The sequence below is a fragment of the Colossoma macropomum genome, unplaced genomic scaffold (genome assembly GCF_904425465.1).
Source record: "Colossoma macropomum unplaced genomic scaffold, Colossoma_macropomum, whole genome shotgun sequence".
NCBI lineage: Eukaryota > Metazoa > Chordata > Actinopteri > Characiformes > Serrasalmidae > Colossoma > Colossoma macropomum.
In genome coordinates this window covers 3,963,926-3,991,750 of record NW_023494788.1, presented here as the reverse complement: position 1 = coordinate 3,991,750, position 27,825 = coordinate 3,963,926, and the positions used below count along the sequence as shown (strand labels likewise).

The 27,825-nt window shown below is 41.4% G+C and overlaps 1 protein-coding gene across 1 annotated transcript; it reads left to right on the top strand.

The window, feature by feature from the left end:
- The first annotated feature begins 912 nt into the window (after window positions 1–912).
- On the top strand, window positions 913–27,825 carry exoc3l1 (exocyst complex component 3-like 1). The gene is made up of 13 exons (XM_036568093.1): window positions 913–1,137; window positions 6,468–6,643; window positions 8,500–8,719; window positions 11,234–11,649; window positions 13,371–13,660; window positions 15,402–15,519; window positions 15,660–15,785; window positions 17,237–17,337; window positions 18,254–18,367; window positions 20,481–20,751; window positions 21,608–21,763; window positions 25,409–25,542; window positions 27,317–27,825. The coding sequence occupies exons 1-13, from the start codon at window positions 1,104–1,106 to the stop codon at window positions 27,501–27,503; spliced, it is 2,343 nt and encodes a 780-aa protein (XP_036423986.1). The 5' UTR covers window positions 913–1,103; the 3' UTR covers window positions 27,504–27,825.

Genomic DNA, 27,825 nt, shown 5'->3' with positions numbered 1-27,825 from the left:
ACTCTGTTAATAATTGAAAAGGATATAAAGAAGATATAGCCACTTTTTTGTGTCTGCCTTAAAGGATTAAAAATTGTCGACCTGGTACTCGACTGTATGCTACCGATGTGTCAGATGGATATTAGGTTAAAGAACGCTGCCGTAAAGCCTTTAAGGTTTTACTACAATGCTGCAGTAGAGCTTTTAATTGTTTTGACCTTATGATAAAGTATTTTATCCCAGTCTCTGTCTGACATGTTTGTAGCGTTTGGTTGATTACTATGGATTTTTCACACTTTTCCCTGTACTTAATAAAAGATCAAGAAACCCTGAAAAGCGAAGCTGAGAATCTGCTGATTGGCTTTTATTCTAAGTGGGTTTTTAACTTCATGGGTTTTCTGTTCTTTTACTGTTTTCAGGGAAATGTGTTGAAATTATCGACCATGCTGATGGATGATATGCTACAGATGAAGCAGATAGAGTTTGGCTTGAAAAACACTGGCATGTTCCTTTAACAGCATGATGTGAGTCGATCTGAAGGTTGTTTGGTTTGGTTATGGTTCGATCATGACTGGCGTTGGGGCACTGAGACCGTTCTGGACATGAAAAAGTCCACCACCCCCACCCTAACAACTCTCCATCTGGATCGCTTCTACTAACCCCACCCTCGTTCATTTCTTCTCTCTCACTCTCCCCTCTCCTGTCTCTCTCTCTCTCTCTCTCTCTCTCTCTGCCCTGTCTCTCTCCATCTTTGTCTCTCTCACTCTTTCTCCCTCTCCCGTCCCTTGCTCTACTCCTCCTCTCTCTCTTTCTCTTTGTCATAGTCTCTTTCCCCTCTCTCTCTCTTTCCCCTCTCTCTCTCTCTCTCTCTCTCTCTCTCCCTCTCTCTCTCCCTCCCTCCCTCCCTTCCTGTCGGCCTGTGAGTGGTGGAGGATGTGTCTGGGAGAGAGAGAGAGGAAGGCCGGCTGTAGTAGAGCGGCTCGGGTATGTACCCTCTCTCCTCTTCCCCCTGTTCTCTTTCTCTCTCTCTCTCTGTCTCTGTCTGTCCGTCAGTTTCGCTGGCTGTCCGCGGTGTTCCAGCGCCCGGGGCAGGGAAAACAACAGCTGAACCACAGAAGGCCTAAATGTCCCACGGAGAAGAGAATGGCAGTAATGAAGGTAGAGCCCTTTAGCCTTTCACTAACAGCTCACTAACTCTAACACTGCACTCATGCATGTTCGGCAAAGCTTTTGTCAAAGTAGGACTAATGCATGGCTGCTAGTAACACACTGTAGAACTGAAGTTGTGAAGGTGCACTGAAAAGAAATGCTGCTTTGAATTTACATGGTTCACACGTGCGTTTGATTGACAGTCATATGAAGTCAAAGCACCATTTTTTTACATGATATAACAAATATAGGTTGACATATGAATGAAAGGATGAAAGGAAACTGAAAAAAAGAGGAAGATTTAAGTTGTGAACGAAGCATAACTGAGGTTTAGCATCATGGGAACAGCTGGCTGAAGAAATTGAAAATGATCAGGATGCTGAGCTGAGTCATTCTAAGTAATGATCACTTACACTGGCAGGCTGGAGACTTTGCTGATGTCAAACCCTAGCAAATCACTCAAATTGGCCTAGTCTCATGACCTCAATGAAGGATGAACAGGCTTATTCATAGAATGAACTTGTGCAGGTTAACTAAAGCTGTCATATAACTGCCTCAGAATACAATACAGGCTGTATATACATGTTCTGCTGCAGATACTCTGTACATGATGTAGAGTTGAGTGGAATAGAAAGATCTTCATAGAGTTGTGAGGTATTCAAAAAAACAGCATGTAAATATATTTTGCTGGTAAAGGTGGGCGATAGGAGAAAGATACAACATCATGATTAAAGGCTCTTTACCAATATATTTCATGTGGGCATAACATTATGACCACCTCCTTGTTTCTACGCTCATTGTCCATTTTATCAGCTCCACTTACTATATAGGTGCACTTTGTTGTTCTACAGTTACAGACTGTAGTCCATCTGTTTCTCTGCATACTTTGTTAGCCCCCTTTTACCCTGTTCTTCAGTGGTCAGGACCCCCATGGACCCTCACAGAGCAGGTGCTATTTGGGTGGTGGATCATTCTCAGCACTGCAGTAACACTGACGTGGTGGTGGTGTGTTAGTGTGTGTTGCACTGGTCTGAGTGGATCAGACACAGCAGTGCTGCTGGAGTTTTTAAACACCTTGCTCACTGCTGGACTGAGAATAGTCCACCAACCAAAAATATCCAGCCAACAGCGTCCTGTGGGCAACGTCCTGTGACCACTGATGAAGGACTAGAGGATGACCAACACAAACTGAGCTATCGTCTCTGACTTTACATCTACAAGGTGGACTGACAAGGTAGGAGTGTCTAATAGAGTGGACAGCGAGTGGACACAGTGTTTAAAAACTCCAGCAGCACTGCTGTGTCTGATCCACTCAGACCAGCGCAACACACACTAACACACCACCACCACGTCAGTGTTACTGCAGTGCTGAGAATGATCCACCACACAAATAGTACCTGCTCTGTGAGGGTAAAAGGGGGCTAACAAAGTATCAGAGAAACAGATGGACTACAGTCTGTAACTGTAGAACTACAAAGTGCACCTATATAGTAAGTGGAGCTGATAAAATGGACAAGGAGCATAGAAACAAGGAGGTGGTCATAATGTTATGCCTGATCAGTGTATCTCGATATTTAGATAGTTAGATATAGAGTTTTTTGAGGTTTGCAAACAAAAAGGAATGAACAAGGGGCTCCCAAATGGTGCAACCATCTAAATGACGGCCCTGTGCTTGATTTGATCTCTGATGATGGGAACTGTCCTCTATCTGGGTAGGTAGGATGGGCCTCTCTATCCCACCATCACTCAGCCAGCATGGTGGGAACAGAATTAGAGGTTAGTGTTCTCCTCCAAGTGTGTTGAGCTCCAATGACATTGTGTTAGCAGCGATTCTAAAAGATCCCGACTGGGTAGCATTGGGTGATAGAGCGAGACCTAACTAGTAGATTTAATTGGACATGACTAAATATGGAAAAAATGGAATCCAATTGGCTACTTGTTACTCTGCAATATATGCAGTTACAGTACACTAGTTGTTGTTTACAAGCTCTCTATAGTCTCTTTTACGATGGATGCAATTGTTCAGTGTTCTAGAAGTACTTATGATACCCATCATATATTCAGACAAGCTTATTCTGAAGTAACATCACCACAATGATGATATATCACGAGATTGCCCACCTCCAGAATACCTCTGCACTGTAACAGTACAGTACCCTTCCTTCGCTAAATCAAGACAGTGTATTTGTGTAGTGCTGTGAAGTTCAACTTTCTAGACACACTGATAATAAGTAATTAATTGAATTTACTTTGTTACATTAATGCAGACACTGCAAAAAATTATTAAATTGAAAGACAGAATTATGTTGATGTAATATATTTTATTCATGTGGCAATGATTTGCACATTTGAATCAAGTGAATTTAGTGGCTCATGTTTTTACGATACAGCACTGCACAACGCAGAGCTAAATGACTAAACCAGGGCTGCCCAAAGTGTAGCCCACAGGCCAAAGTTGGTCCGTGAGAACGTTTGATTTGGCCCACCAGAAAGTGAGAGCCCAAACAGAGTTTTCCTTTCACCCAGTGAGAGCACAAACATATTTCATACCCTTCATAACACTCAATATTTTAGTAACAATAAGTGGTGTAAATCTATTTGAAACCTGCCTCCCTTCTTCTTGTGTATTGTTTTGGCTTTTTGCCCCTCAGCCCACCACAGACACTGCACTTTGGCTCGCAAGACACCTCCCACAAAGTTTGAGCCCCCTCTGGGCTGAGTAATGCAATGCTAAGTATAAAACTGCATGGATTTTCAGTGTGAACAGTTTTCTGTCCCTCGTTATTGTAGTCCTTCAGATACAGGTCAGTGTTACAGGACCCGTCAGTGAATTTCCAGAAAATTAGGTCCAGATGCTTAATGGGCCAACCAGTGGTTTCAGTGTGAAGTGTAAACTGTGTTGGCATCATTGAGCCCTCTGAGGTTTCTGAGGGAGAAACCTCAGAGGCCTTAAAAGAGAGAGAAGACTCTAAAGCAGAACCCATCTGCAGCGCTGGACATGAGAAATATAATCATATGATTATGACATTTAGAGACGAAATTCACAAAACCACACCCTTAAAAAGATGGTTCTTCAAGGGTTCTTTAGTAAAGAAAATGGTTCTATATAGAACCGTAAGCACTCAAAGAACCCTTTGCATGATTAAAGGGTTCTGTGAATCGTGAAAGGGTTCTTCAGATTGAAAATTTTTGAAAATTGTTCCAAAAAGGGCACCAAAAAGTGTTTTTCTATGTAACATGCCTGATATCCTAACAACAGAAGAACACTTTTCAAAAAGGTGCGATATAGAACCATCTGCAGCACATTCTCCATCAGTCTAAAGAACCCTTTCATGACACAAAGAATCCTTTAATCATGAAAAGGGTTGCTTGAGTGTACATGGTTCTATATAGAACTTTACTAAAGAACCCTTGAAGAACCGTCTTTTTTAAGTGTGAAGGACTGAACACATTTTTTGACTCCAATAAGCTACATTGCCAGGATTTCACAATGTTTATCACTGATAAACACACAGTACTTCATCATTTTGCTGTTAAATGAACTCAACTGAAGGTATTTTCTGTAATAGCACGGCAAATTACTGCGAGGTTAACATTGAGCTTTACCACACAGCATTATGGGATGTGATAGCAACAACATTTTAATGAAAATATTTTAAGTGTTTTTATTCTGACAGTTCAGGTTTTGATGATTTAAAAACTTCAAAGATGTTTATGGTAGATTTTCATTTAATTTTAAAAAAGCATATTTGAGATATTCTGTGCATGTACAATGCAACACAGTGAATAAATATATGAATTAATATTAAAATTGCATATTTATAGGTCTGATTTAAAATTTAAAAGTCAGTTTTTAATACATACATCAGCTGCATCACAGCTGCTATTTTACAGTTATTTACTGTGAATAGTGTTCAGTAAATCACTGTGAAAGTAATTCAACAAGTAGCCAGTAATTTACTGTAAATTTACAGTGTACTTTTTACAGCATAATCATCCATAGATAAGCTGAAATGCACATGTTAGTAAACTCTAAATTAGATAAAGCTCTAAATTGTAAAGTGTATAGGCACTATGGGCCTCTTAATGAGGAACACAGGCATATTTACATTTATATATTAAGCAGATGCTCTTGTCTAGAGTGACTTACTGTGGTAGAAGAATATAATGGCAAAAGTTGTGCCCATGAGCTCTTATTCCTATTGCAATGGCATTCTGGTCCTACACCGATCAGGCATAACATTATGACCACCTCCTTGTTTCTACGCTCATTGTCCATTTTATCAGCTCCACTTACTATATAGGTGCACTTTGTAGTTCTACAGTTACAGACTGTAGTCCATCTGTTTCTCTGCATACTTTGTTAGCCCCCTTTTACCCTGTTCTTCAGTGGTCAGGACTCCCATGGACCCTCACAGAGCAGGTACTATTTGGGTGGTGGATCATTCTCAGCACTGCAGTAACACTGATGTGGTGGTGGTGTGTTAGTGTGTGTTGCGCTGGTCTGAGTGGATGAGACACAGCAGTGCTGCTGGAGTTTTTAAACACCTCAGTGTCACTGCTGGACTGAGAATAGTCCACCAAGCAAAAATATCCAGCCAACAGCGTCCTGTGGGCAGCATCCTGTGACCACTGATGAAGGACTAGAGGATGACCAACACAAACTGTGCAGCAGCAGATGAGCTATCGTCTCTGACTTTACATTTACAAGGTGGACTGACAAGGTAGGAGTGTCTAATAGAGTGGACAGTGAGTGGACAAAAACTCCAGCAGCACTGATGTGTCTGATCCACTCAGACCAGCGCAACACACACTAACACACCACCACCACGTCAGTGCTGAGAATGAGCCACCCAAATAGTACCTGCTCTGTGAGGGTCCATGGGGGTCCTGACCACTGAAGAACAGGGTAGAAGGGGGCTAACAAAGTATGCAGAGAAACAGATGGACTACAGTCTATAACTGTAGAACTACAAAGTGCTCCTATATAGTAAGTGGAGCTGATAAAATGGACAATGAGCGTAGAAACAAGGAGGTGGTCATAATGTTATGCCTGATCGGTGTAGGTCAAATCTCTCATGTGTGAGGTGATGGTGTTATCCACACTGAAAAGGGGATGCATTGAATTGACTTGGTTCAAATGTGAGCATCGTTTCCATTTATTACCTCAAAACAATTTTCACCTCACATAAGTAGCCTGAAAGTCATGCCTGTGTTGATGTGACACTTCATTCATGTGGAAATGATGTACATTTGACTCAAGTAAATTCAGTCCATCACTTTTATCAGTGCAGTGTGCTGTCCAGCCCGGCTGAGTGATTGTTTCCTTTGGGCTGCAGATGTCCTGGTCGCGGGTGAGGAGTGGCCGGAGCTGGAGCGGGCGGAGTGTTTGGCGCGGGGAGCTGCTCTCAAATGGGCCTCGGGTGTGTTCTGTCGGCCGGAGAACCTGGAGAGGCTGGGACACTACAGGAAAAGGGAGAGTCAAAGAACCACATCCATCAATTCCAGATTAAAGGTACACCAATATTACTGTGTGGTGTTTTATGATTCCTCTTCGTCTCCTTGTTTTGTAGCTCACTATGAAGGACAATATGGGCCTAAACAGGTTTAATCAAGGTTCAATATGCCAGGTAACCCTTTACAACCTGAGGGGTTCATCTGTGGGCCCAGACTTTAGTTCCTCACTCTCATGACTACAGAACTTATACATCAGTTTTACTGCAGCTGCTGAATATATTATAGTAGTTATCAGCTAAACACTGACCTTTAAACTGCATCGTTCAGTGGTTCATATGAAGACCTGTTATTCTGTAACTACTGTGATGTGTAAGTTCTACAACTAATGTGTAAGTTCTGTAGTTATCACAGTGAGGAACCGAAGCATGGACCCACATATACATTGTGTATTATTAGAATGACGCCATAAAAGAACCACTTTTGGTTCCCTAAAGAACCATGTTTGAAAAAGAGGTTTGTAAGTGTGAAGAACCTTATTAAAGGTTGAGAGAACCTTCACATAATGTAAAGGTTCTGTACCAGTTTCTGGGTTCTTTCCAGAACCTTTGCATTATGTGGAGGTTCTTTAAATTTTATAGAGGTTCTTCACACTCACACATCTCATTTATAAAAGTGATTCTCTAAAAAAAAACGCGAAATTCGTGAGTGTGAAGAAGCTTTTAAAGGTTGAGAGAACCTTTATATAATGTAAGAGTTCTCCATCAATTTTAGGGCTCCTCCTAGAACCTTTGCATTATGTGGAGGTCCTTTAAACTTTATAAAGGTTCTTGCCACTCACACATCTCATTTATGAAAATGATTCTCTGAAGAAATAGAGATTTGTGAGTGTGAAGAACCTTTTTAAAGGTTCAGAGAAACTTCACATAATTTAAAGGTTCTGTACCAGTTTAAGGGTTCTTTCCAGAGCCTTTGCATTATGTGGAGTTTCTTTAAATTTTATAGAGGTTCTTCACACTCACACATCTCATTCATAAAAGTGATTCTCTAAAAAAATTGCGAGATTTGTGAGTGTGAAGAACCTTTTAAAGGTTAAGAGAACCTTCACGGAAAGCTTTAATATATCAATTTAAGGGTTCTTCCTAGAACCTTTGCAAAAAACTTCATATAATGTAAAAAAAGGTTCCATACCAGTTTAAGTTTAAGGGTTCTTTCCAGAAACTTTGCATTATGTGGAGGTTCTTTAAATTTCATAAAGGTTCTTCACACTCACACATCTCATTTATGAAAAAGATTCTCTGAAGAATCATTTTTGAAATAGAGATGTACAAGTTTAAAGAACCTTTTAAAGGTTGAGATAACCTTTTATATAATGTAAGAGTTCTACACCAGTTTAAGGGTTCCTCTTAGAACCTTTGCATTATGTGGAGGTAAACTTTAAAGATTCTTGACACATTTATGAAAATGATTCTCTGAAGAAATAGACATGTAGGAGTGTAAAGAACCTTTTTAAAGGTTGAGAGAACCTTCACATAACGTGAGAGTTCTACCCCAATTTAAGAGTTCTTCCTAGAACCTTTCCAAAGAACCTTTATATAATGTAAAGGTTCCATACCAGTTTAAGGGTTCATTCCAGAACCTTTGCATTATGTAGAGGTTCTTTAAACTTCATTAAGGTTCTTCACACTCACACCACTTTTTTGAGTGGAGAATCATTTTGAAATAGTGTAAAGAACCTTTGTGAAGGTTGAGAGAACTTTTATATAATGTGAAGGTTCTTCAAACTTTATAAAGGTTCTTGACACTCACACATCTCATTTAAAAAATGGTTCTCTAAAGTTCTTCTGTGGCAAAGCGTAAAGAACCGATGTCGGCACCTTTCATTCTAAGAAGGTTCGTTAACTGTGCTGCCTGCAGTCAGTAGTGCAGTCCTACCTGGAGGGGGTGGACTGGGGTCTGGGGCAGCTGCGGGAGGCGCGTGCTGAGCTGAGGGAGGCGTCTCACTCCATGCACAAAGCCAGGCTGGAGTGCAGTCAGAATGCCGAAGCCATCGTCACCCTGGAGACGCTGAGGGAGATATCGACCAATCACTGTCAGCTCCTGGCTGCTGTTAGCAACCTGCCACGCCTCTACTCAGGTTAGCATTCATACGCTGTCATATCACACTTCACTGAAATGACTTGATCCAATTCAATGTACTTCACTGAATTGAATCTAATAATCAAACTATGTAATTAGAACCTTTGCTTCACCTGTTTTTCCCCCATTTCTGTGTTTTAATATTTTGTACTAACATTGTTTGCTATCTGGTGTCGAGTTCCCCTTTTGAGTCTTGGTTCCTCTCAAGGTTTTCCTTGCCACTGTCGCCACTGGCTGTAAAGCTGCTTTGTGACAACACCTGTTGTAAAAAGCGCTACACAAATAAAACTTGACTTGACATTGACACGCGAAATTGCCCCTAGGTGTGAGTGAATGTATATGTCTGTCTGTCTGCCCTGTGATGGACTGGTGACCTGTCCAGGGTGTATCCTGCCTTCCACCCAATGACTCCAGTTCCCCCTATGACCCAGAAGGAGAAGCGGCTTAGAACATTGTGTTGATGTAATATGTTTTGTTCATACTTGATGATGGACATTTGAATCAAGTCAATTCAATGCATTTTCAGTGCAGTATCTTCAGACAAAGGCCTAACCAGGCTGCAGATTAGCTTCGGCTACAAGCTCTGTATGTATTATATCTATTGCATCTTCAAGTAACAATGTTTATCTGTATTGTCCTGATTAAATAAATAAATAAAAGTAGCTTCAGATAATGGACAGGCTAAGTTACTGAGGATCTCATTTCTGTTCCCTGCTAATAGCCCACTCTGCGTCTCGCGCTGAAATCTGCTCAGAGCAAAGCTGAGAGCTCAATTTTTGTGATGAAATCAGAGCGTATAGCTCTGCGAACTTGTTGTTCGTTTACCTCCTTCAACCCAAACATCCCTTTTCCTGTTCAAAAAACGGTTTTAACTCTCAAATGCACAGCTTCTTCTTAGGTCAGTGTCCTGTGATCTCATTTCCTCCCCTCTATTTACAGTACAACAAAACTTTGTTGCTGTATGAAATGTGTGCAAAAACCTAAAACGGTAACCTTACAGGAGACGGATAAACATTCTCGACATTTAATGGAAGTTAATGTAACAAGATTTTATTTCAAGTAAATAATGTAGAAAAGTGAACTTTGGGAAAACATAAAAATTCGGACTGTGACAAAAGGTTACTATTTTGTTCATGTCAATAAAATGTTTAGATAGTTTTACATTGTCATGGCAATTTGCAGATGAAAGTTTATTGAAATTAAAGATTAAACTCTAACCCTTTGAACAATATGTTGATTTTTTAGTCATTCATCCTAAGACTTAGGCCCAATCCCATTTCTTATTTTTAGCCCTACCCCTTGTTTTTGAGGGTCTCCTTGCCCCTTGGAACTGAGTTAAAAGGGGTAGTGGTTGAAATCTTCCCCTATGAATTGGGACCCTCAAAAAAAAAAGGTCATTACTTCTTTAACAGCTACTAGAGCTGCTCTGTAGGCGACCCTGCCAGTCTGCAGTGATAGCAGAGGAGGGTAAACTTCAGCTCCTCACTGCTGGGCTTAAGTTACATTTAGGGAATCATATGCCTTCAAAGAGGGGGGTAATTATTTATTACCACCCACCCCTAATTCTTCAGTGACCTGAAGCTGAAGTCAGATATTCACCAGCTTCTCGTTCAAATTTACCGTTCCACCTTAAATAGTGCAGCAGTTCTGACGCCTGAGGCAACAGAACATAGATATATCTATGCGCCAGAAAGTAAGTGTTGCACCATTTAAGGTGGAACGGGAAAATTAGCTAGCTAGCTACCGAGACATTTACATTTACAGCATTTGGCAGAGACTCTTATCCAAAGCGACTTACAATTTGATCATTTTACACAGGTAGGCAAAGGTAGTGTTAGGAGTCTTGCCCAAGGACTCTTACTGGTATAGTGTAGGGTGCTTACCCAGGCGGGGGATTAAACCCCGGTCTACAGCGTAGAAAGCAGAAGTGTTACCCACTACACTATACCAACTACATAGACATGAGCTTACTACTAGCGATTTTTTATGCTTGTTATGAAGAAAAGGACCATAATACATTGAAATTACATTAAACTAACATAATACAATGGTTGTCATGATTTTTTAATAGAGAAAATTCTCACATTTGTGAGTGCCGGTTTTTCTTTTTTTTTTCTTATATCACTCTGTTTGGAGTCTCTGAAAAACCTCTGTTTGGAGGGCCATGTAGCCCTAATACTCCACCCTACCCCTCTATCTCAACAAAAATTGGGACCTCCTACCCCTAGGTGTGAACGCGCCAAACAGAGGGCTAAATGGTAGGGGCGAGGGGTGAAATCAAATTGGGCCTTAGTCAGTAACTGCTAAAAAACAATAATTCCTTAGCTACCATAAAATAATGTGTATTTTCTGTAGTTATGAGAGTGAGGAATTAAAGCAAGACTGCACAGATCCTTACAGTTCAAGGGGTTATTATTATTATTTTATTTATTTATTTAGTCATAAATTCATGATTCAGTATTTAATATTGACAGCCATACTTATGAGGTTGTTTATAATTTGTCTGTAACAGTACGGAATATGGTTCTGGAGACGGAGCGCCTGGTGGAGTCGCGCCGGCTGCTGGAAGCTCATGCCCGGCTCATGGAACTGGAGCGCTGGCAGGACGAGGTGCTGCTGCAGCTCCGTGGATGTGGGGGCTCATCCAGGACCGCCCTGAGCCCTGAAGATGACAAGCTGGTGCAGAACTATTTCTCTGGAGTGGGACGTTTGGTGGAGGCCCTGGCTAAAGAGCTGTGGGCAGTGGTGAGCAGTGGACTGACCCTGTCTCTCCAGAACCCCACCCCGTTTGTGTCGGCGGTGCGTATCGTGGAGCGTGAGGAGGCTCTGGATCAGATCTTTCTGGAGGAGCGGCGCGGTATGTCCGGAACACACAGCAGGCCAATGCCCCCTGGAAGACCACGCTGCTGGAGAGAGCGCTTCTTCCAGGTCTGAGGCCCACTGATGATGAAATGACCTGCAAGGAAACTGTATTTCGTTACCCGATAACACTTTTGCTACTATAGGAATTGTTTGGCAAAAATTCTAGTTCACACATTTTTCACTTTTGTCCCAAATGTAGTCGATCAGCCAAGACATGTTTGATGTCTGAAGCTTCTTTGCACTGGAGCTATGAGGTTAATGTAGCTAACAATTAATGGAAGTTAATACCCTAGTTAACAGGATGCTAACTAGGGCATAAGGCATGTCTATATGATCAAGCCTGAATACTGTCTGTACTGTTATCCATTTTTATATATAACAGTATGTTATACAGTGTCAGAAGCCTTAAGAAAGTCTGTTTGAGATTATTTAATCCAGTGGTACCCAACCCGGCTACCCCCTAGCAGTACCCCCCAGATGGTCCATATGTGTAGGTATATCGCTGTTGTCAGAACAAAACCTTGTATCTCCAAAATGGTGACTTTACAGGAGAAGGAAAAAACCTACTTTACTTTTAATGTAAGTCAATGGAACCAGACTTTTTTCCAAGTCTTTTTTGGATGTTTGTTTTGGTCCATTAATCATGAAATTTACACACAATGTAAAGGACAACATCCAATTATGTCAAAAACTGAAAAACGACAAAAATGGATATACAAGGTTTTGTTCTGACAGCAGTGATATGTATGTATATGCATGTCCATGACTTTGAGCTGCCACTGGTATGAAAGGTGCTCTATATGTATAAATTTGACTCCTTGATTTTTCCTTCATCCTTTTGTGTTGCGAGTTGGGTTGGAGCAAAAATGTGGGTCGTCTCGGGGGGCCCTGAGGATCGGATCAGGAACCACTGACTTCACCCCTTTTTCACAGTAGCCATGAAATGCAACTTTCACCTGTTTTGGAGGGGGTCCCTCAGTTGAACTATGCATTTTTCCATCAATAACGTAGCTGAAATATATTTTGATGGAAATGTGTGTGATTTACAAAATTGGAAGCAAACTGAATGTTTTGCTTTGTAGGTGATCAAATGAGTCAACATTTAGAAAAGTGTATTTATTGTGGAACTTTATTAAATGCTATTGTCAGTTATGCAGGATTGTTTCATATGAAGAAGCTGCAGTTGTCAGTTTTATTTCAGCATGGCTGTCTTTGAGGTAAGGTGTGAGTGGTTTTCACATCAAGGGGATCTCACCCCTCCCCATTCGCTCCTCATTGCTGTCTAGCAGCTCAACACAGAGTCACAATGTTAACAGTGTTCTAGTAACATAATAGCATAATGACAGGGAAAATATGTATTATTTGATTATGCTAATTAAAAATATCTCAGTCGATTTCCATTATGGCCACTAGGGGGGCAGCATACAGAGGCTACTAACTCAGCATGGTTTTATTAACATTGGCTTGGATTCATAAAGCCTATCAGACTAGGAGTTCTACTATAAGATCAGATTCCTTTCTTTTTTACGATGGAATTACTGACAGTAACATATCCTAGATCAGCCCTGCTGCTATGAGAATCTATGAATGTGGGTGCTGGTGTGGTTTGCACAGGGCTAATTAGCCTGGTAGCTCCAAAGCAAAAGATGCAAACTTTAGGCACCAAACATGTTAAGGCTGGCCGTTATCTATATTATTAAAATAGGACATTAATTAAACGTTAGCAGTGGAGCACTTTGTTGTCCAGGCCTTTAGGTGTTAGTGATGCAGTATGCTGTGTTTCTCAGGTGCTGGAGGAGACGGTTGCAGCACGTTTCCGCAGTGCGTCCTACCTGCATACTCGAGGCCCTGGACTAGCCGGTCATCTTTCTGCCCTTCAGCACAGCATCATGAGTGACCTGGCCACAGTGCGGAACCTGCTGGAGCAGTGTGTTCCTCCTCACTACCAGCTGACCAAGGCTTACCTGCACGCCTGCCACCGCTGCCTGCAGACCCACCTGAGCCAAATCATCGGCTGGGAGTTGCAGAGCGGAGAAATCTTTGCTGTCCTTAACTGGGTCCTGCACATCTACAACAGGTGGGGCTGTGTCTGTATAATCTCTTACATGAGTGCAGTTGAATCCAGCAAAGCAGGATAAGTGTCTAAAGGTTTCCCATCATGTAAAATGAAAATGTTGAAATTAAAGAATTTATTGTTGTACATAAACATGTTAAATAGACCCTTTTCACAAGAAACGGAAGTGCGTAAACTTTGGGTAAAACAAGTTTCGCTATTGCTTTACAGACAGTTACTAACCTCAGAAAAAAGGCCGTTAGTATCACTAGTCACCAAGATAGAAATTAGAGGATGTGTCCAGAATGGTTGGAGAACCAAACACACAACAATGTGGGAGTCCAATAAGGAATATAAATGCTTTGTGGAAAAATTCACAGCTATCAGAGTACAGTAACGTCACCTAACGTCTTCAGCATGATAAATCGATGAATAGGTGAAAATGACTATAACCAAAATGCTAGATAAGCCATGTTAGCTGGAGATATTGAAACAGGTTGCTAATAATAAAATTGTTCGTAAAAAACTGAACACGCACACATTCCAGCAGGGGGGGGCTCGCCGGGTCGTCATGGTTCACAGCGCCACTGTAGACGTTTGCCACAAACACTGGCTCCAGTGAATGATCACCGACTCCTTGCTGAGCACTCGCTCTCTCAAATGCTGACAGTTTTTGAGGGAAAAATTGAAAACTGTTCCTCTGAAAGCGGCTGCAGCAGCACCTTGCATGAACTGCGTTCAATGTAACGTTAGCAGCGGTGAAACACTGACACAGAGGTTCTTTTACTCTGTATGGCAAAGTTTATTCCTTTACTAATTGCACAAACTCGTTTTTCCTCTACTCATCGTCCACTGACAAACCACTGGAACTGAGATAAGGTTGTTTTTACTTCAAGCTCGAACACTTGATTGAGCAGTACACTCTCTACTGATCATCGTTGCTATTGTTTTTGCCTTAACGGAAGTAGCGTTACCCTGCAATGACTACTTCCAGCAGAAAAAATGTGGAAATGTGAAAAGATGCTGTTGTTAAAGATTCAAAATATACTGTTCACTTCTTAGTCCGTATGGAATCTAAACTGCAAAAACAGCCCATTTTGAATTCATCTTGGCTGTGATATAACAACCATAGACGTATCTGCCTATGATCTCCCGTTCAGTCTACAGCAGTTACGCCCATCGCATTTCCATTGAAGTGATGCGCAGTGTTGTTCCTGCGGGCAGAGTTATTTCAGTGGAAGATGTGGGAAAATGAAATGTTGCTGAATGTTGGGAAGCAAATGGATCCTTCCAACCTTTCAAAAGATCCACATGTATAAAAGGAACATCTGAAATTTATTCCCTGCATCCCTTAGGATTTCAGTTTGTTCCACATTTCAGCCTGGGCTGCTTTTAGAATGAGCCACAACACAGGGCAGCCAAAAAGAACAGAGTTTATCTGCATGTATCAGCCTTAAAGGCACAGTAACTAAAACAGCCTGTTTAATTCCAAGAGAGTTTAGCAAATGGTTTGGTAAAAAGGAATTATCTCTGTTTTTGGTACATATAATCCCACAATTGTCATATATAGTAATAAAATACTACAAAAATCCACTATATGTGCCTTTAAAAGAAGAAAACACCTGGTATTAATGAAGGATAAGACACTGGAGAGCAGTAGCTTTGTTTTATAATAGATAAAGAGGCTGCATGAATGTATTCATTAAAGATACATATGTGTTACTTTGTCATTCATTTTGACCAGTGAGGATTTTTGCTTCTCTAGCTCAGAGATGATGGGTGACCCTGCCCTCGCTGCATATTTGGACCAGGACGAACTGGGGCCATTAATATCTCAGGAAGGTCTGGAGCAGCTGCAGAACAAATATGTTCAGAGTGTTCGGGTGAGGCTGCAGTGATTCATGAGGTCCTGATTCATTTTAAATTATTTTGTCTGAGAGGCAATCAAACTTCAAGCACCTAGACAACATGTGGTGAGTGCATGGTTGCATAACTTAAGTCTATCTGTAAACTGTTCTGGTAGAAAAGCGTCTCAGAATGGATGCAGAAGGCACTCGAGGTGGAGCTGACGGACTGGCAGAGGGATCAGGAACCTGATATTGATCACGAAGGCTGCTATCACACGAGCCTCCCTACAATCATCACTCAGGTAGAGCAGCACTCAAGCATCTCAAAGAAGAAGACGTAAATGAGTTAAGATCTGGTTTCTCTGAATTTGGGTCATTCTCATGGTGCCATATTGTGTACACTTAATCAGCGCTTAATTGGAAACCCTTCTCTTGTAGCTCGACCTTCCTGGTGTACAGTTAGAGACAACATTTGCGTTAGTCATCCTCTAGCCCTTCATCAATGGTCAGTTTCTGATCACAGCAAACCTCTCAACTTGATATTTTTGGGTGGCCTCATCCTAGCACTGACACTGTAGTGTGGAAACCTCAGCAACACTGCTGTGTAACACTACACACAGGTGGTAGATTTCTAATAAAGTTGCAACTAAACTATATAGACAAAAGTATTGGGACAGCTCACCTAATTATTGAGTTCAGGTGTTTCAGCCACGCCCTTTGCTAACAGGTGGATCAAATTAAGCACATAGCCTTGCAGTCTTGATAGAGAAACACTGGCAGTAGAGGGTCGTACTGATGAGCTCAGTGACTTTAAACATGGCTCTGTCATAGGACGCCACCTCTGCCACAAGTCAGTTTGTGAAATTTCTGTCCTGCTAGATCTGCCTTTATCCATTGTAAATGCTATTATTGTGAAATGAAAGCACCTAGAAGCAACAACAGCCCAGACACAAAGCATTAGACCACGCAAACACACAGATCGGGACCGCCGAGTGCTGAAGCACACAATGTTTACCCTCTGTTGAATCACTCAGTAAAGAGTTCCAAAATGCCTCTGGAAGCAACATCAGCTGAAGAACTGCATGTTAGGAGCTTCACGAAAGCGCCAGAGAGAGTGATGTAAAGCATGCCGTTACTGGACTCTGGATCAGTGGAAACGTATTCTGTGGAGTGGTGAATCACACTTCTCTATCTGTCAGTCTGATGGACGAGTCTGGGTTTGGTGAATGCCAGGAGAACGTTACCTGCCTGACTATATTGTGCCAACTGTAGAGTTTGGTAGAGGAGGGATGATGATATGGGGTTGTTTTTTGGGGGGTTGGCCTAGGCAAGGTCCATAAAGTCATGACTGGGTGAGTTTGGTGTGGAAGACCTTGACTGGCCCTCACAGAGCCCTGACCTCAACCCCATCAAACACATTTGGGATGAACTAGAACAGAGATTGACCGTCCAACATCAGTGTCTGACCTCACAAATGCTCTTCTGGATGAATGGGCAAAATTCCCACAGACACTCTCCAAAATCTTGTAGAAGCTTCCCAGAAGAGTGGAAGCTGTTACAGCTGCAAAGGGGGACCAACTCCATATTAATGCCTATGGATTTAGAATGGGATTATAAAAGCTCCTGTAGGTGTAATGTGTAAGTGTCCCAATACTTTTGTCCATGCAGTGTATATTATGTTTGTTTGGGGAGCTTTCTCCACTGTGAGTAAAGAAACACTGCAGGTGAGTTGCTCTTGTCTCTGTGTTGTTAGATGTTGGAGGAGAATGCCCGTGTGGCTCTGATGATCGGTGAAAGTCTGCGGGACCAGACGATCCAGATGGGTCTTTATGAGATGGAGAACCTCCTCAGTAGGTATGTGCTGTAAATGCATTATTTGGGTGTAATGTCAAAATCCAGGTCTGCAGTGGTTTTCCCAGTCTAAATGATTAAAGGACGATTCCATCGAGTTTTCAAAATTTCTGCATAATTCCATTGTTGAGATGTAAACAAAGTTAACGGAAGTGCTTTGAGGTGAAATGGTTCATTGTAGAGGAACTTTCAGACTCTTTCTTTAAAATGCGATTCCACTGATTTACCGTATTTGGGCATAGTTAAATTGTTAAAGTCTAAACAAAGTCATTGAGAGTGGTTTGATGTGAAACACTCCATTCTAGAGAAACTTACTGAGTCAGAATTGTTCAGGACCCTCACAGAGTTATTACATAAAACGGTTATGAATACACTGTCTGACATCTGAGACATTGTTTTATGATAATTTTAAGAAGGTTCTGGCCTAAAACCTGCAGGTACATGCAGTGTGTTGTATGGCAAAATAGTCCAAGAAAAAAAGAAAGCTGATTTTTTTTAATTTACCTCTATTTTACCATCATCAACACTACATATAAAAACTTGTGTGTAAGTTCACTGGTGGTTTTGGATAGTAAATAAAACGGCTATACTTGTTATAGACATGGCAGCCCTGGTTCCTATCAGCACCACTGTGAACAGTTCTGAAACAGTAATTTCTCTAAAATGGATCATTTCATTTTAAACCACTCTCAACGACTTTGTTTACATCTTAACACTTTAACCATGCTTGACTTTTCCAAGAAACGAGTGGAATTCCCCTGCAAACTCACGAAGGCTTTGAAGATTAGGGAATGAGCCGGACCAGATGTGCAGAAATGTAGCACAGCTAGATTTACTTCCTGTAGATTTCTTATATAAAGGCTGTATTAAGTGTGTCATATTAAACTAACCCTGGTTTGTCCTTATAAATCCCACTCAGATTTCGAGATGCTATTGTCGAATTTGGCAAGGAGCATCGTAAGGATCCAACAGCAAACAGCGAGTTCTACCTCCATTACCTTCTGGCCTGCATAAGCAACTGCATCATCCTCAAGTGAGATGGTGTACAAGTATCTTTTGACAGTATGTCTGTGTCAGTGCTGTTTGTTACGACTTCTGCGTCTAGTTTTTGTTCAATTCCATGTGCAAAGCTCTTGAAGTGATAATCTGACCGTAGCCTGTCTGAAGTTTGCTTCTTTAGTTTTGTGCTGGGGTAATGTAGCGTAGCACGTCATGCGCTACTGCAGGCTCAAGGAGGACACTGGAGGCAGCGTTCAGTGTTGCAGCAGCCGTTACTTTAATTTTCTCCACCAAACAAACACAAAACAAACGAGACAAAACCAAAGATACGCTGGCAACTTTTCAGTGGCTTTCGACTAGACTTTGCAGTCCTTTCCAAGCTAAGCTTTTCAGCTCTTCACTCAGTCTCTCGGGCTGCTGCTGCCGCTTGTCCCTCTCTCTCAGTTGAGCTTTTCAGCTCGTCAGTCCTCCCTTGTTGCTGCTGCTCGTCCCTCTCTCTTTCTCTCTCTCTCTGTTCCCTCTCAGCTCTTTTTAAAAGGCGATCACAATGCCAGCCAGATCAGCTTCAGCTGGTTCTCATTAAGGGCACCTGAGCCGAGAGGGAACGAGAGCTCGTTGTTCTGCCTCCTCGTCCCCGCCCTGGCTCCACATCTCGGCCACCTGGATTGAACGTGAGCTGTAGTGAAGGGGCCTCGCTGTGGAACAGAGGGCGGGGCCCGGGTGGCGGATTTCAAGAACACACTCCCTGCCTTCGTGCCTCTCGTGGACGGCATCGTCATCTTCCTCCTCCCACCGCCACTCACGTCACTCGGCGGAGCTCAGGCTTTGCGTTCCGTCCCCCACTGACTCGCAGTTCTATCCTCGCAGGGCTTTGTCCTCGCTTGGAGTTCGGGCCCTGCCTTCCTGCCAGCTCTCGGGGCCCGGGGGGCAGGCGCATGCCACATGTAGCTAATATGTGATGGACGTTTATAGGTAGCACTGCATTGAATCATCAAACTCACTTGTTAGCCAGAGGAAAATTGTTCAAATTAAATAGACACAGGTTAAAGCTTCTCTTGGTCTAATTTATGTGGTCAGGTTTTAGTTTGCTTTTGCCTAAGACTAAGGTTTACATGTCTTGGAAAGTGGCCCTTCAGGCTGATTTACTTGGCACAGATTTAGTCCTAGAAAAACATTTTCAATGATAAATAGATACAGTACTGTGCAAAAGGAGACCACCCATGAAAAAGCAGGAAACACATATTTGACAGAAAATTACACAGAAGCCTCAACAGCTAAAAAAAATATCAAATCTATCAGTGTTTAATGTGTCCACTGTTTATTTTGTGCACCCTACTGCCACTTTAACTCTTCCCTCTTTAAACCACTGAGTTACGGCTGTGTCACTGACAGTATGCTCCCCTTCAAACAGACACCACAATAACCAAAACTTACCTTTGCTGCTTGGCAATTAAGGATATAGAGAAAATGGGACTCCTAACAACCACCTGGAAGACCTGGTAGACACCAAAACTGCCCCCATCAGATAAACAGCACTTAAAGCTTTCATCTCTGAGAGAGAGGAGAAAATCAAGCTGCTTCAGATCTGAAAACATCCACAGGTGTTTCTGTCCATCCTTCCACTGTGAGAAGACGACTCAGCGCTGTGGGTCTGAAAGGATGTGTAGCTGTCAAGAAGAACCTCACTGAGAAAAGGAGACGGACACATCAAACAAAGAAGCTGAACAATGGACTGACCACCCCAGAGTCCAGACCTCAACACCACTGAATGTGTTTGGGATTATTTGGATCATGAGAAGCAGAAAATGCTAAACCAGCTTCTAAGACTGAACTTTGGAGGTGTGGAAAAATAGCCCTGCAGAAAAGAATGGACACTGTAATAAAGGTAAAGGGTGGACAAACTAAATGCTGAGCAATTAGATAATATATTTAGCTGTTCAGGCTTCTGTGTAATTTTTTATCCTGACACAAAAAATGAATAACTTTCCTGAAAACAAACGACAGGGTGGTCTCTGAATTTTGCACAGTACTGTATACCCCTGGAGTCTTGTCACAGACTTAACCAGACTCTGTATCTGAAAAACAGTGTCATGCTTGCTCTTCCACTCTTATTCTCAATAAAAACTTTAAATGTTCCAAACCTCTAGGATGTCCACAGAGAGCCTGCATCAGCAGGTTGGCTCTCGAGCATCGGTGCGTTTTTCCCGGATTCCGCCCGGGCCGCTGGCTGCACTGGACCGGGCTGTGAAGAAAGCCTGTCGGCTGGTGATGGATCAGCTGCTGCTGGACCTGCAGCCCCACTTACAGGAGCTCCTGTCTCGAACCTGGCTGGCCCAGGGAGACGTCATCCCTAAAGTGTGCAGCGTTCTGGAGCACCACTGTGAGCTCTACAGTCGCGTACGGTCACCCTGCCGGCAGGTGAGTCGACCTCCATCGCAACACTGCTGTCCAGAACACTGCAACAGAACAATCTTGGCAGTGAAATCATCTTCCAGCTAATCAATATGTCTAAAATTTAACAGAATGCTGTAAAATTATTCAACACTTTTCTAGCGTTCTCTGCCTTTTTTGTCCTTTTACTGTTTCTTACTGTTTTCAGAAATAAAGCTAATTTCAATACATAAAGTAAATAAAGTAAAAGTTGGTAAAAAATAAAGTAAACTGTCTAGAAATAGGTTGAATGATCTGATAATATTCCTGATATTCTAATAACAGTCTTATAATGAGAAATATTAAACATTATGACTAGATTTAAGATCATTTTTCTTGCCAAGTGCAATTTGTTTGCACTGTAACTACAAGCCAAAGGAGCACACCAACACTATCTTTAGTTTCAGTAGTATTTAAGGGGAATTCCACCAATTATTTAAAAAAACTGCATAATTCAGTGGTTGGGATGTAAACAAATGTCATTTAGAATGGTTTTATGTGAAATGGTTTACTGTAGAGAAACTTACAGATTTCCTTACAGTGGTATTGATAAACCAGGGGTCGCAATGTCAACCACACAAATATAACCATTTTATTTACTATTCAAATTGACTACTTAATTTTGAAAATTTTGTGGAATTTCCCTTTGAGAACAGCTGTGCAAACCGCATATTACATAATTTAAAAACTTGTATTTATTACAAATCAAAGGGAAGTAAAATGCTGTTCAAAGTTATTGTGCAATGTTGTAACAACTTAACAAGTGTTCCAGGTACAACTACTCAACAAACAAACAAAGCAAACAGAAGATCTGCTTATAACACTGTGGTGTTTTTGTGTGCAGCGGCTGCAGGAGGAGTCTCAGAGGCTGACGGTGGTGGAGTATGTCCGAGCGCTGATGCAGAAGAAGCTGATCTGCCGGAGCGAGGAGGAGAGGCAGCAGCTCGCCCAGCAGATGGCCCAGGATGCTCAGCAGCTGAGAGAGCATTTCCAGAGCATGGTGAGAAAAGTCCACACTCAACATGTGAGAAAATGTCAAATGTGACAAAAATTGTCAAAAAAAAGATGAAAAGGTCTAGAAAAATAGAAAAGTAGATCAGCGTAGGCCGAAAATGCTAACACTAAAAGTCAATAGTCACCCAGATCTTTTAAATCTCGCAAATACATCAGCAAAACGTCACCCATTGATATGAGAGGCCTAACTAACCTCTCACAGTCACTACCAAACCTCTCACACTCACTATCAATCAGTGAGAGGTTTGATAGTGAGTTTAAAAGTTTTGATACTGAGTGTGAGAGGGTTTGATAGTGAGTGTGAGAGGGTTTGATAGTGAGTGTGAGAGGGTTTAATAGTGAGTGTGAGAGGGTTTGATAGTGAGTGTGAGAGGGTTTGATAGTGAGTGTGAGAGGGATTGATAGTGAGTGTGAGAGGGTTTGATAGTGAGTGTGAGAGGGATTGATAGTGAGTGTGAGAGGGTTTGATAGTGAGTGTGAGAGGGATTGATAGTGAGTGTGAGAGGGATTGATAGTGTGAGAGGGTTTGATAGTGAGTGTGAGAGGGATTGATAGTGTGAGAGGGTTTGATAGTGAGTGTGAGAGGGATTGATAGTGTGAGAGGGTTTGATAGTGAGTGTGAGAGGGATTGATAGTGAGTTTAAAAGTTTTGATAGTGAGTGTGAGAGGTTTGATAGTGAGTGTGAGAGGTTTTATAGTGAGTGTGAGAAGTTTGATAGTGAGTGTGAGAGGGATTGATAGTGTGAGAGGGTTTGATAGTGAGTGTGAGAGGGTTTGATAGTGAGTGTGAGAGGGATTGATAGTGTGAGAGGGTTTGATAGTGAGTTTAAAAGTTTTGATAGTGAGTGTGAGAGGTTTGATAGTGAGTGTGAGAGGTTTTATAGTGAGTGTGAGAGTTTGATAGTGAGTGTGAGAGGTTAGTTAGGATTTTAGCCTAAACGACCTCTCATACATTGATGTGGTTTAGGTTGAGAGAAGCTCAACGATGTATTTACGAAAAACCTTTGATTGACTGATGTTTTCTAGTGTTTGTTAGCAACGTTAGCTTGTAACTCCAGCACTAAAGATGCAAAATCTGGACACCAAACGTGTCTCCACTGATCGACTACATCTGTGGGAAGTAGAACATTTTGTAAATTTGATCACTGAACCATTCCTTTAACAGTCCCCCTAAACTCTAAGGGTCTGTATATGGATCCACACTTCAATTCCATCAGTTTCACTGTAGTGACCGAAAAATCAGTAGCAGTCACTGAACAATAAGATTAACCCTTTAAACTGCAGGCTACTTTTTCAGTGATTAATATTAAGACATATTGTTCAGTAACTGCTATGAAACAGATGTAAAGATATGTAGTTGTGAGATATGAGAGTGAGGAACTGAGCCTAAAGTTCAAGGGGTTAACTTACATGTTAGTTTCATAATAGATACTGAATAAATAATGTTAGTTGCTGAAGGATAAGTAACTGAATAATAAGCTTGCAGTTTAAGTGGTAAATTAGTTTGATGTAAGTTTGAATACCCCCCGTTTTGTTGATTTTCTAAGTAAGTTTACACACCCTCTACAGAGAACACACTTAAATATTAAAATATGGCATTTTCTCTGTTCATTTTAGTGCTCAGTTTCTATTTATTTGCTGAGTATAACATATTGGGAAAAAAAGTAAGATATAAAATGTGCACAGGCCACATTTAACAGTTTATTTTTGTATGATATAAAGTGCGTTCTCTGTAGAGGGTGTGTTAACTTATTTTTACTTAGAAAATCAACAAAATATGTGATTTGACCAGGGGCGCATGTGATTGTATAACACTTGTTTTGACAAGGGCCAGATGTTGTGAGTTTCTCAGTGATGTCCAGATTTGGTAGAAATTCACCGTGCAATTGAAGACAGTCAGTCTGGTGGGTTGCAGACACCATGTACAGAGGAAAAGGCTGTTCATCCTGTTTTGTCCTTGCAGTTATTTGATTATGCGAGACAGTGACCGGAATATTAGAGTGATATGATTCCCCTCTCAAACGAGCGGACATGGTCCCATAATGGTGGCTCCACATCAATCCATCAACCTTCATTTTCACTCAGAAATACATGGAGGTGACCCTCATTTTCGATGCATTTGTAGCACAAAGGGACTGAAAAGATTATAATGGAATATAATTTTATCAGTTTAAAGTGAAATGAATAGAAATACGTGAAAAAATGAACAGTAAAATCACATCAAATTAAGATTAAGATAAAGGAAAAGAAATTAAGAGCACAATTAAGATTTAATTAAAGGGGAACAATAAAATAAATAAAACCAAGATATAAGAGTTAAAACCAATTAATACATTTCAACATAAAAGTGTGAACAAGGCAAACTAAAATTTGAAACAATCAAGTAAAAGGATTGTAAAGTAATACAATAAAAAAGTAATAGAATGAAGATCAAATCAAAAATAAGATTTTAATCAGCCAAATAAAATTAAATAAAATAAAAATACATAAAATAAAAATTAAATAAAAGGGAAAAAAAAAAACTTTTTTTTTTCAATTCCCCAGGCCAGTATTCCTTGGCCACCCGCCCTCCTCCCCTTTTACGGGGACATTAATTTTTCTTTTTCGTTTCGCTATTAATGTCACAATGCATCGTCTATTAATAATCATAGAGATATAAAGTGATGTGATACCACAACCACCCAACCCCCCTCCACTCCCTGAGTGGGCAGTTGTGGGCTGGAGGTTAGGGAACCAGCCTTGTGACCGAAAGGTTGCTGGTTCGATCCCCTTGGCCGACAGTACATGACTGAAGTGCCCTTGATCAGAGCATCTAACCCCCAACTGCTCCCCGGGCGCCGTGGATAGGGCTGCCCACCGCACCAGGCAAGTGTGCTCACTACCCCCTAGTGTGTGTGTGTTCACTAATGTGCGTATATGTGGGTGTTTCACTGCACGGATGGGTTAAATGCGGAGGTGTAATTGCTCTGTGTGCAAACACAAAGGAATTTGGCTAATGGCTCTGAATTCTATCTATCTATCTATCTATCCCCCTCCCACTGCTGCCCACCCATCCCCCCCTTTAAGTGAATAGAAAGACACACAAAGTTAAACTCAACTAAAACAGTTACAGGCTGTCTGGAGGTGGCTTGAGACTAAAAGTCTAACATGACTGAGTGACGACTGCGAGCCGAGCTCTAGAGAGTTCTGCAGTGAATTCCAGCTCACTGGTGCTCTGTAGCTAAAAGCAGACTTTCCCAAATCAGTGATTATTCTGCCTGTATACATCTATTAAACTGGGTAACTGCTGGGTTGAGGTGTATTTGAACACGGAAATCAGTAAACTGTGCTGGACTCCAGCACTCCAGGACCACAACTGATGACCACTGCTCTACTATAAAGACACTGAGGAAGTAATGCATTTAATGTACTTGACTGAAATGTGTATCATTTCCACATTAGTAGAATATATTAACACATCACAGTACCATCTTACAGTTTGCCTACTTTTGGCAATAATCGTGTTATTCATGTAAAATGATGTACAACAGGTAGGCTAAGCTTTTCAGTGTAAGCGTACTGAGGGCTACTCACCTTTAACTTCATGTAAGCCATTTAAAGCCATTCTTTTAAAGTTGTCTGTGTGTTTTAGGAGGTTGACAGCACCGTTAATGAGGTGAACCCCACAGCTCTGATCCCTCTGCTGGCAGATTTAATCAAACTTAAAGACCCTGGCCTGCTGACCCTCGAGGTTTCTGGACTCATAGCCAAATATCCTGACATCAGGTAAGCTAACCAAATCACACTGGCATGAAAATAAACGCTTTAGAAAGCACGAAACAATAAAGGTACAATAAATGTTCCCAAAGGTAGAACTGACATTAATGTATGCAGTTTGACTTAGCGGTAATTTAATGTGTTCGTGGAGATTCCACAGCTGTACATTAGAGGTCATGCAGCAAGACAAGCTTGACAAGCTTTTTACCATTGCGTTCTGATATTGCATTTATACTGTATCTGAAATTTTGCCAAGATGTTCTTACCTCAAATGCATTTAGCAGTGAACCAGTTCCTGGGGTTTCCCTCCAGAGATGCTGAATTATTTGGCTTATAGCTGAAGTGAAATAGCCATAGACTTTGGCCTAATCCCGTTTCCCCCCTTGCCCCTACAACTTGGCCCTTATCCCTCCATTTTTCGCGTTCATGCCAAGGGGTAGGGTGTCCCTATTTTTGTTGAAATAGAGGGGTAGGGGGAAGTGTTAGGGCTACATGACCCTCCAAACAGAGGTTTTTCAGAGGCCCCGTCCAAACAGAGTGTTAGGAGAAACTCATAACGTTAAAAATTATGATAACCACTGTATTATCTTAATGTAATGTTGTTTCAATGTATTATGGTCCTTTTTCTTCATAACAAGCATAAAGATCGCTACTAGTATGCTGATGTCTCAGTAGCTAGCTAACTTTCCTGTTCCACCTTAAATAGTCCAGCAGTTCTGATGCCTGAAGTGCCAGAATGTAACTGCTGCACCATTTAAGGTGGAACGGGAAAATTTGGACAAGAAATTGGTGAATATCTGACGTCAGCTTCATATCACCAATGAATTAGGGGTGGGTGATAATAAATAATTGTCCCCCCTCTTTGAAGGCATATGATGCCCTAAATGTAACTAAAGCCCAGCAGTGAGGAGCTGAACTTTACCCTCCTCTGCTATCACTGCAGACTGGCAGCGTCACCTACAGAGCAGCTCTAGTAGCTGTTAATGAAGTAATGCTCTTCTTTATTTGAGGGTCCCATTTCATAGGGGAAGATTTCAACCACCACCCCTTTTAATTCAGTTCCAAGGGGCAAGGTGACACTCAAAAACAAGGGGTAGGGGTAAAAATAAGAAATGGGATTAGGCCTTAGGGTACAGTTACACATTTCAGTAGTTTTGTTTGTATCTCCAAGACAGTAAAACTTCTTTGGAAAAACTTAGTGTCTGTTATGTAACTTGGGTTAAAAAACTTGAAATATTTGATTTAAACAAATTCTGCTGGGCTGCTAGTGTGTTTTTAAGTGATATAAAACATGAAAGGGATCATGTCCTACATTTTCTTGTATTGGGTCTACTTTATGTTGGTTTATGTCATAATAAAAGTCATAATTCATTTTTACATGACTATTTTCGTACTTCTTTTTATCTCTTAGAGTTAAACAGGCTGTTTTTGTTACTGTGCCTTTAAGACTGATATATATAAATGACCTGTTTGAAAAATTCCTGATAACTGCTGTAGGCTGAATAGTTATATTTAAATACATTGGCTTTATTGACATCACAAAAGCAGTTCTGTCAAAACAGGCTGTTTTTGCAGCTCAGTTTCCATATATGGACTGTTTGGACTGTATGGACTTTTTTGAAGTTTCATTAGTGTTTACTACTCCATCAAACTCCTTTATTTCAAAAGAGGAAGGAACTTCTGTTTTTTCTTGATATAGGCTCTTTAAAAGGTTTTATTAATATGTCCAAAAACTGTGGAAGCTTTAAACCACTCATGGCTCCTGATGTCTCTCTTTTGTAAGTGAGGAGCATGTGTCTGTTCTGCTGGACGTAAGAGGGGACGTTCCCCGAGATGTTCGTGGGACAGTGCTGTGTTTACTGGAACAGAGTGCCCCGCCCTTGCCGCCAGGATACCGCCCGATCTTCCCCGACATCCTCGTGCCTCCTTCCAGTATGCCTTTCTGCCTGCCCACTGCCAAGTGCGCCTGATGAGTTCTCTCTGTGGACCAGACTCATACACACCATCCTGTCCAGCCAAGCAAACAGGATTCATCAACGCCACTCAGAGCACAGGCTAAATTTAGCAGTTTCCTTCTCTCTCGTACCTTCTGCCTCGCGGATTTTTGAATGGTGAAATATACCACAGTCTTGATATGGAGAGGCCGTCCTCAGCCCTGTGGTCAGTAACACACATGACATGAAACTGACTGTGGCCTGGACTGCTCTGCACATCATTTCCACATAGAAAATATATATCTAACATAGAGCGATCAGGCATAACATTATGACCACCTCCTTGTTTCTACACTTA

Excerpts from the sequence above, each read along its gene's own strand:
- exoc3l1 (XM_036568093.1), top strand. The coding sequence starts at position 1,104 with ATGTCCCACGGAGAAGAGAATGGCAGTAATGAAG. Across the intron at positions 1,138-6,467 it reads AGAGAATGGCAGTAATGAAG|ATGTCCTGGTCGCGGGTGAG; the intron begins GTAGAGCCCTTT and ends TTTGGGCTGCAG. Across the intron at positions 17,338-18,253 it reads ATGGAGAACCTCCTCAGTAG|ATTTCGAGATGCTATTGTCG; the intron begins GTATGTGCTGTA and ends AATCCCACTCAG.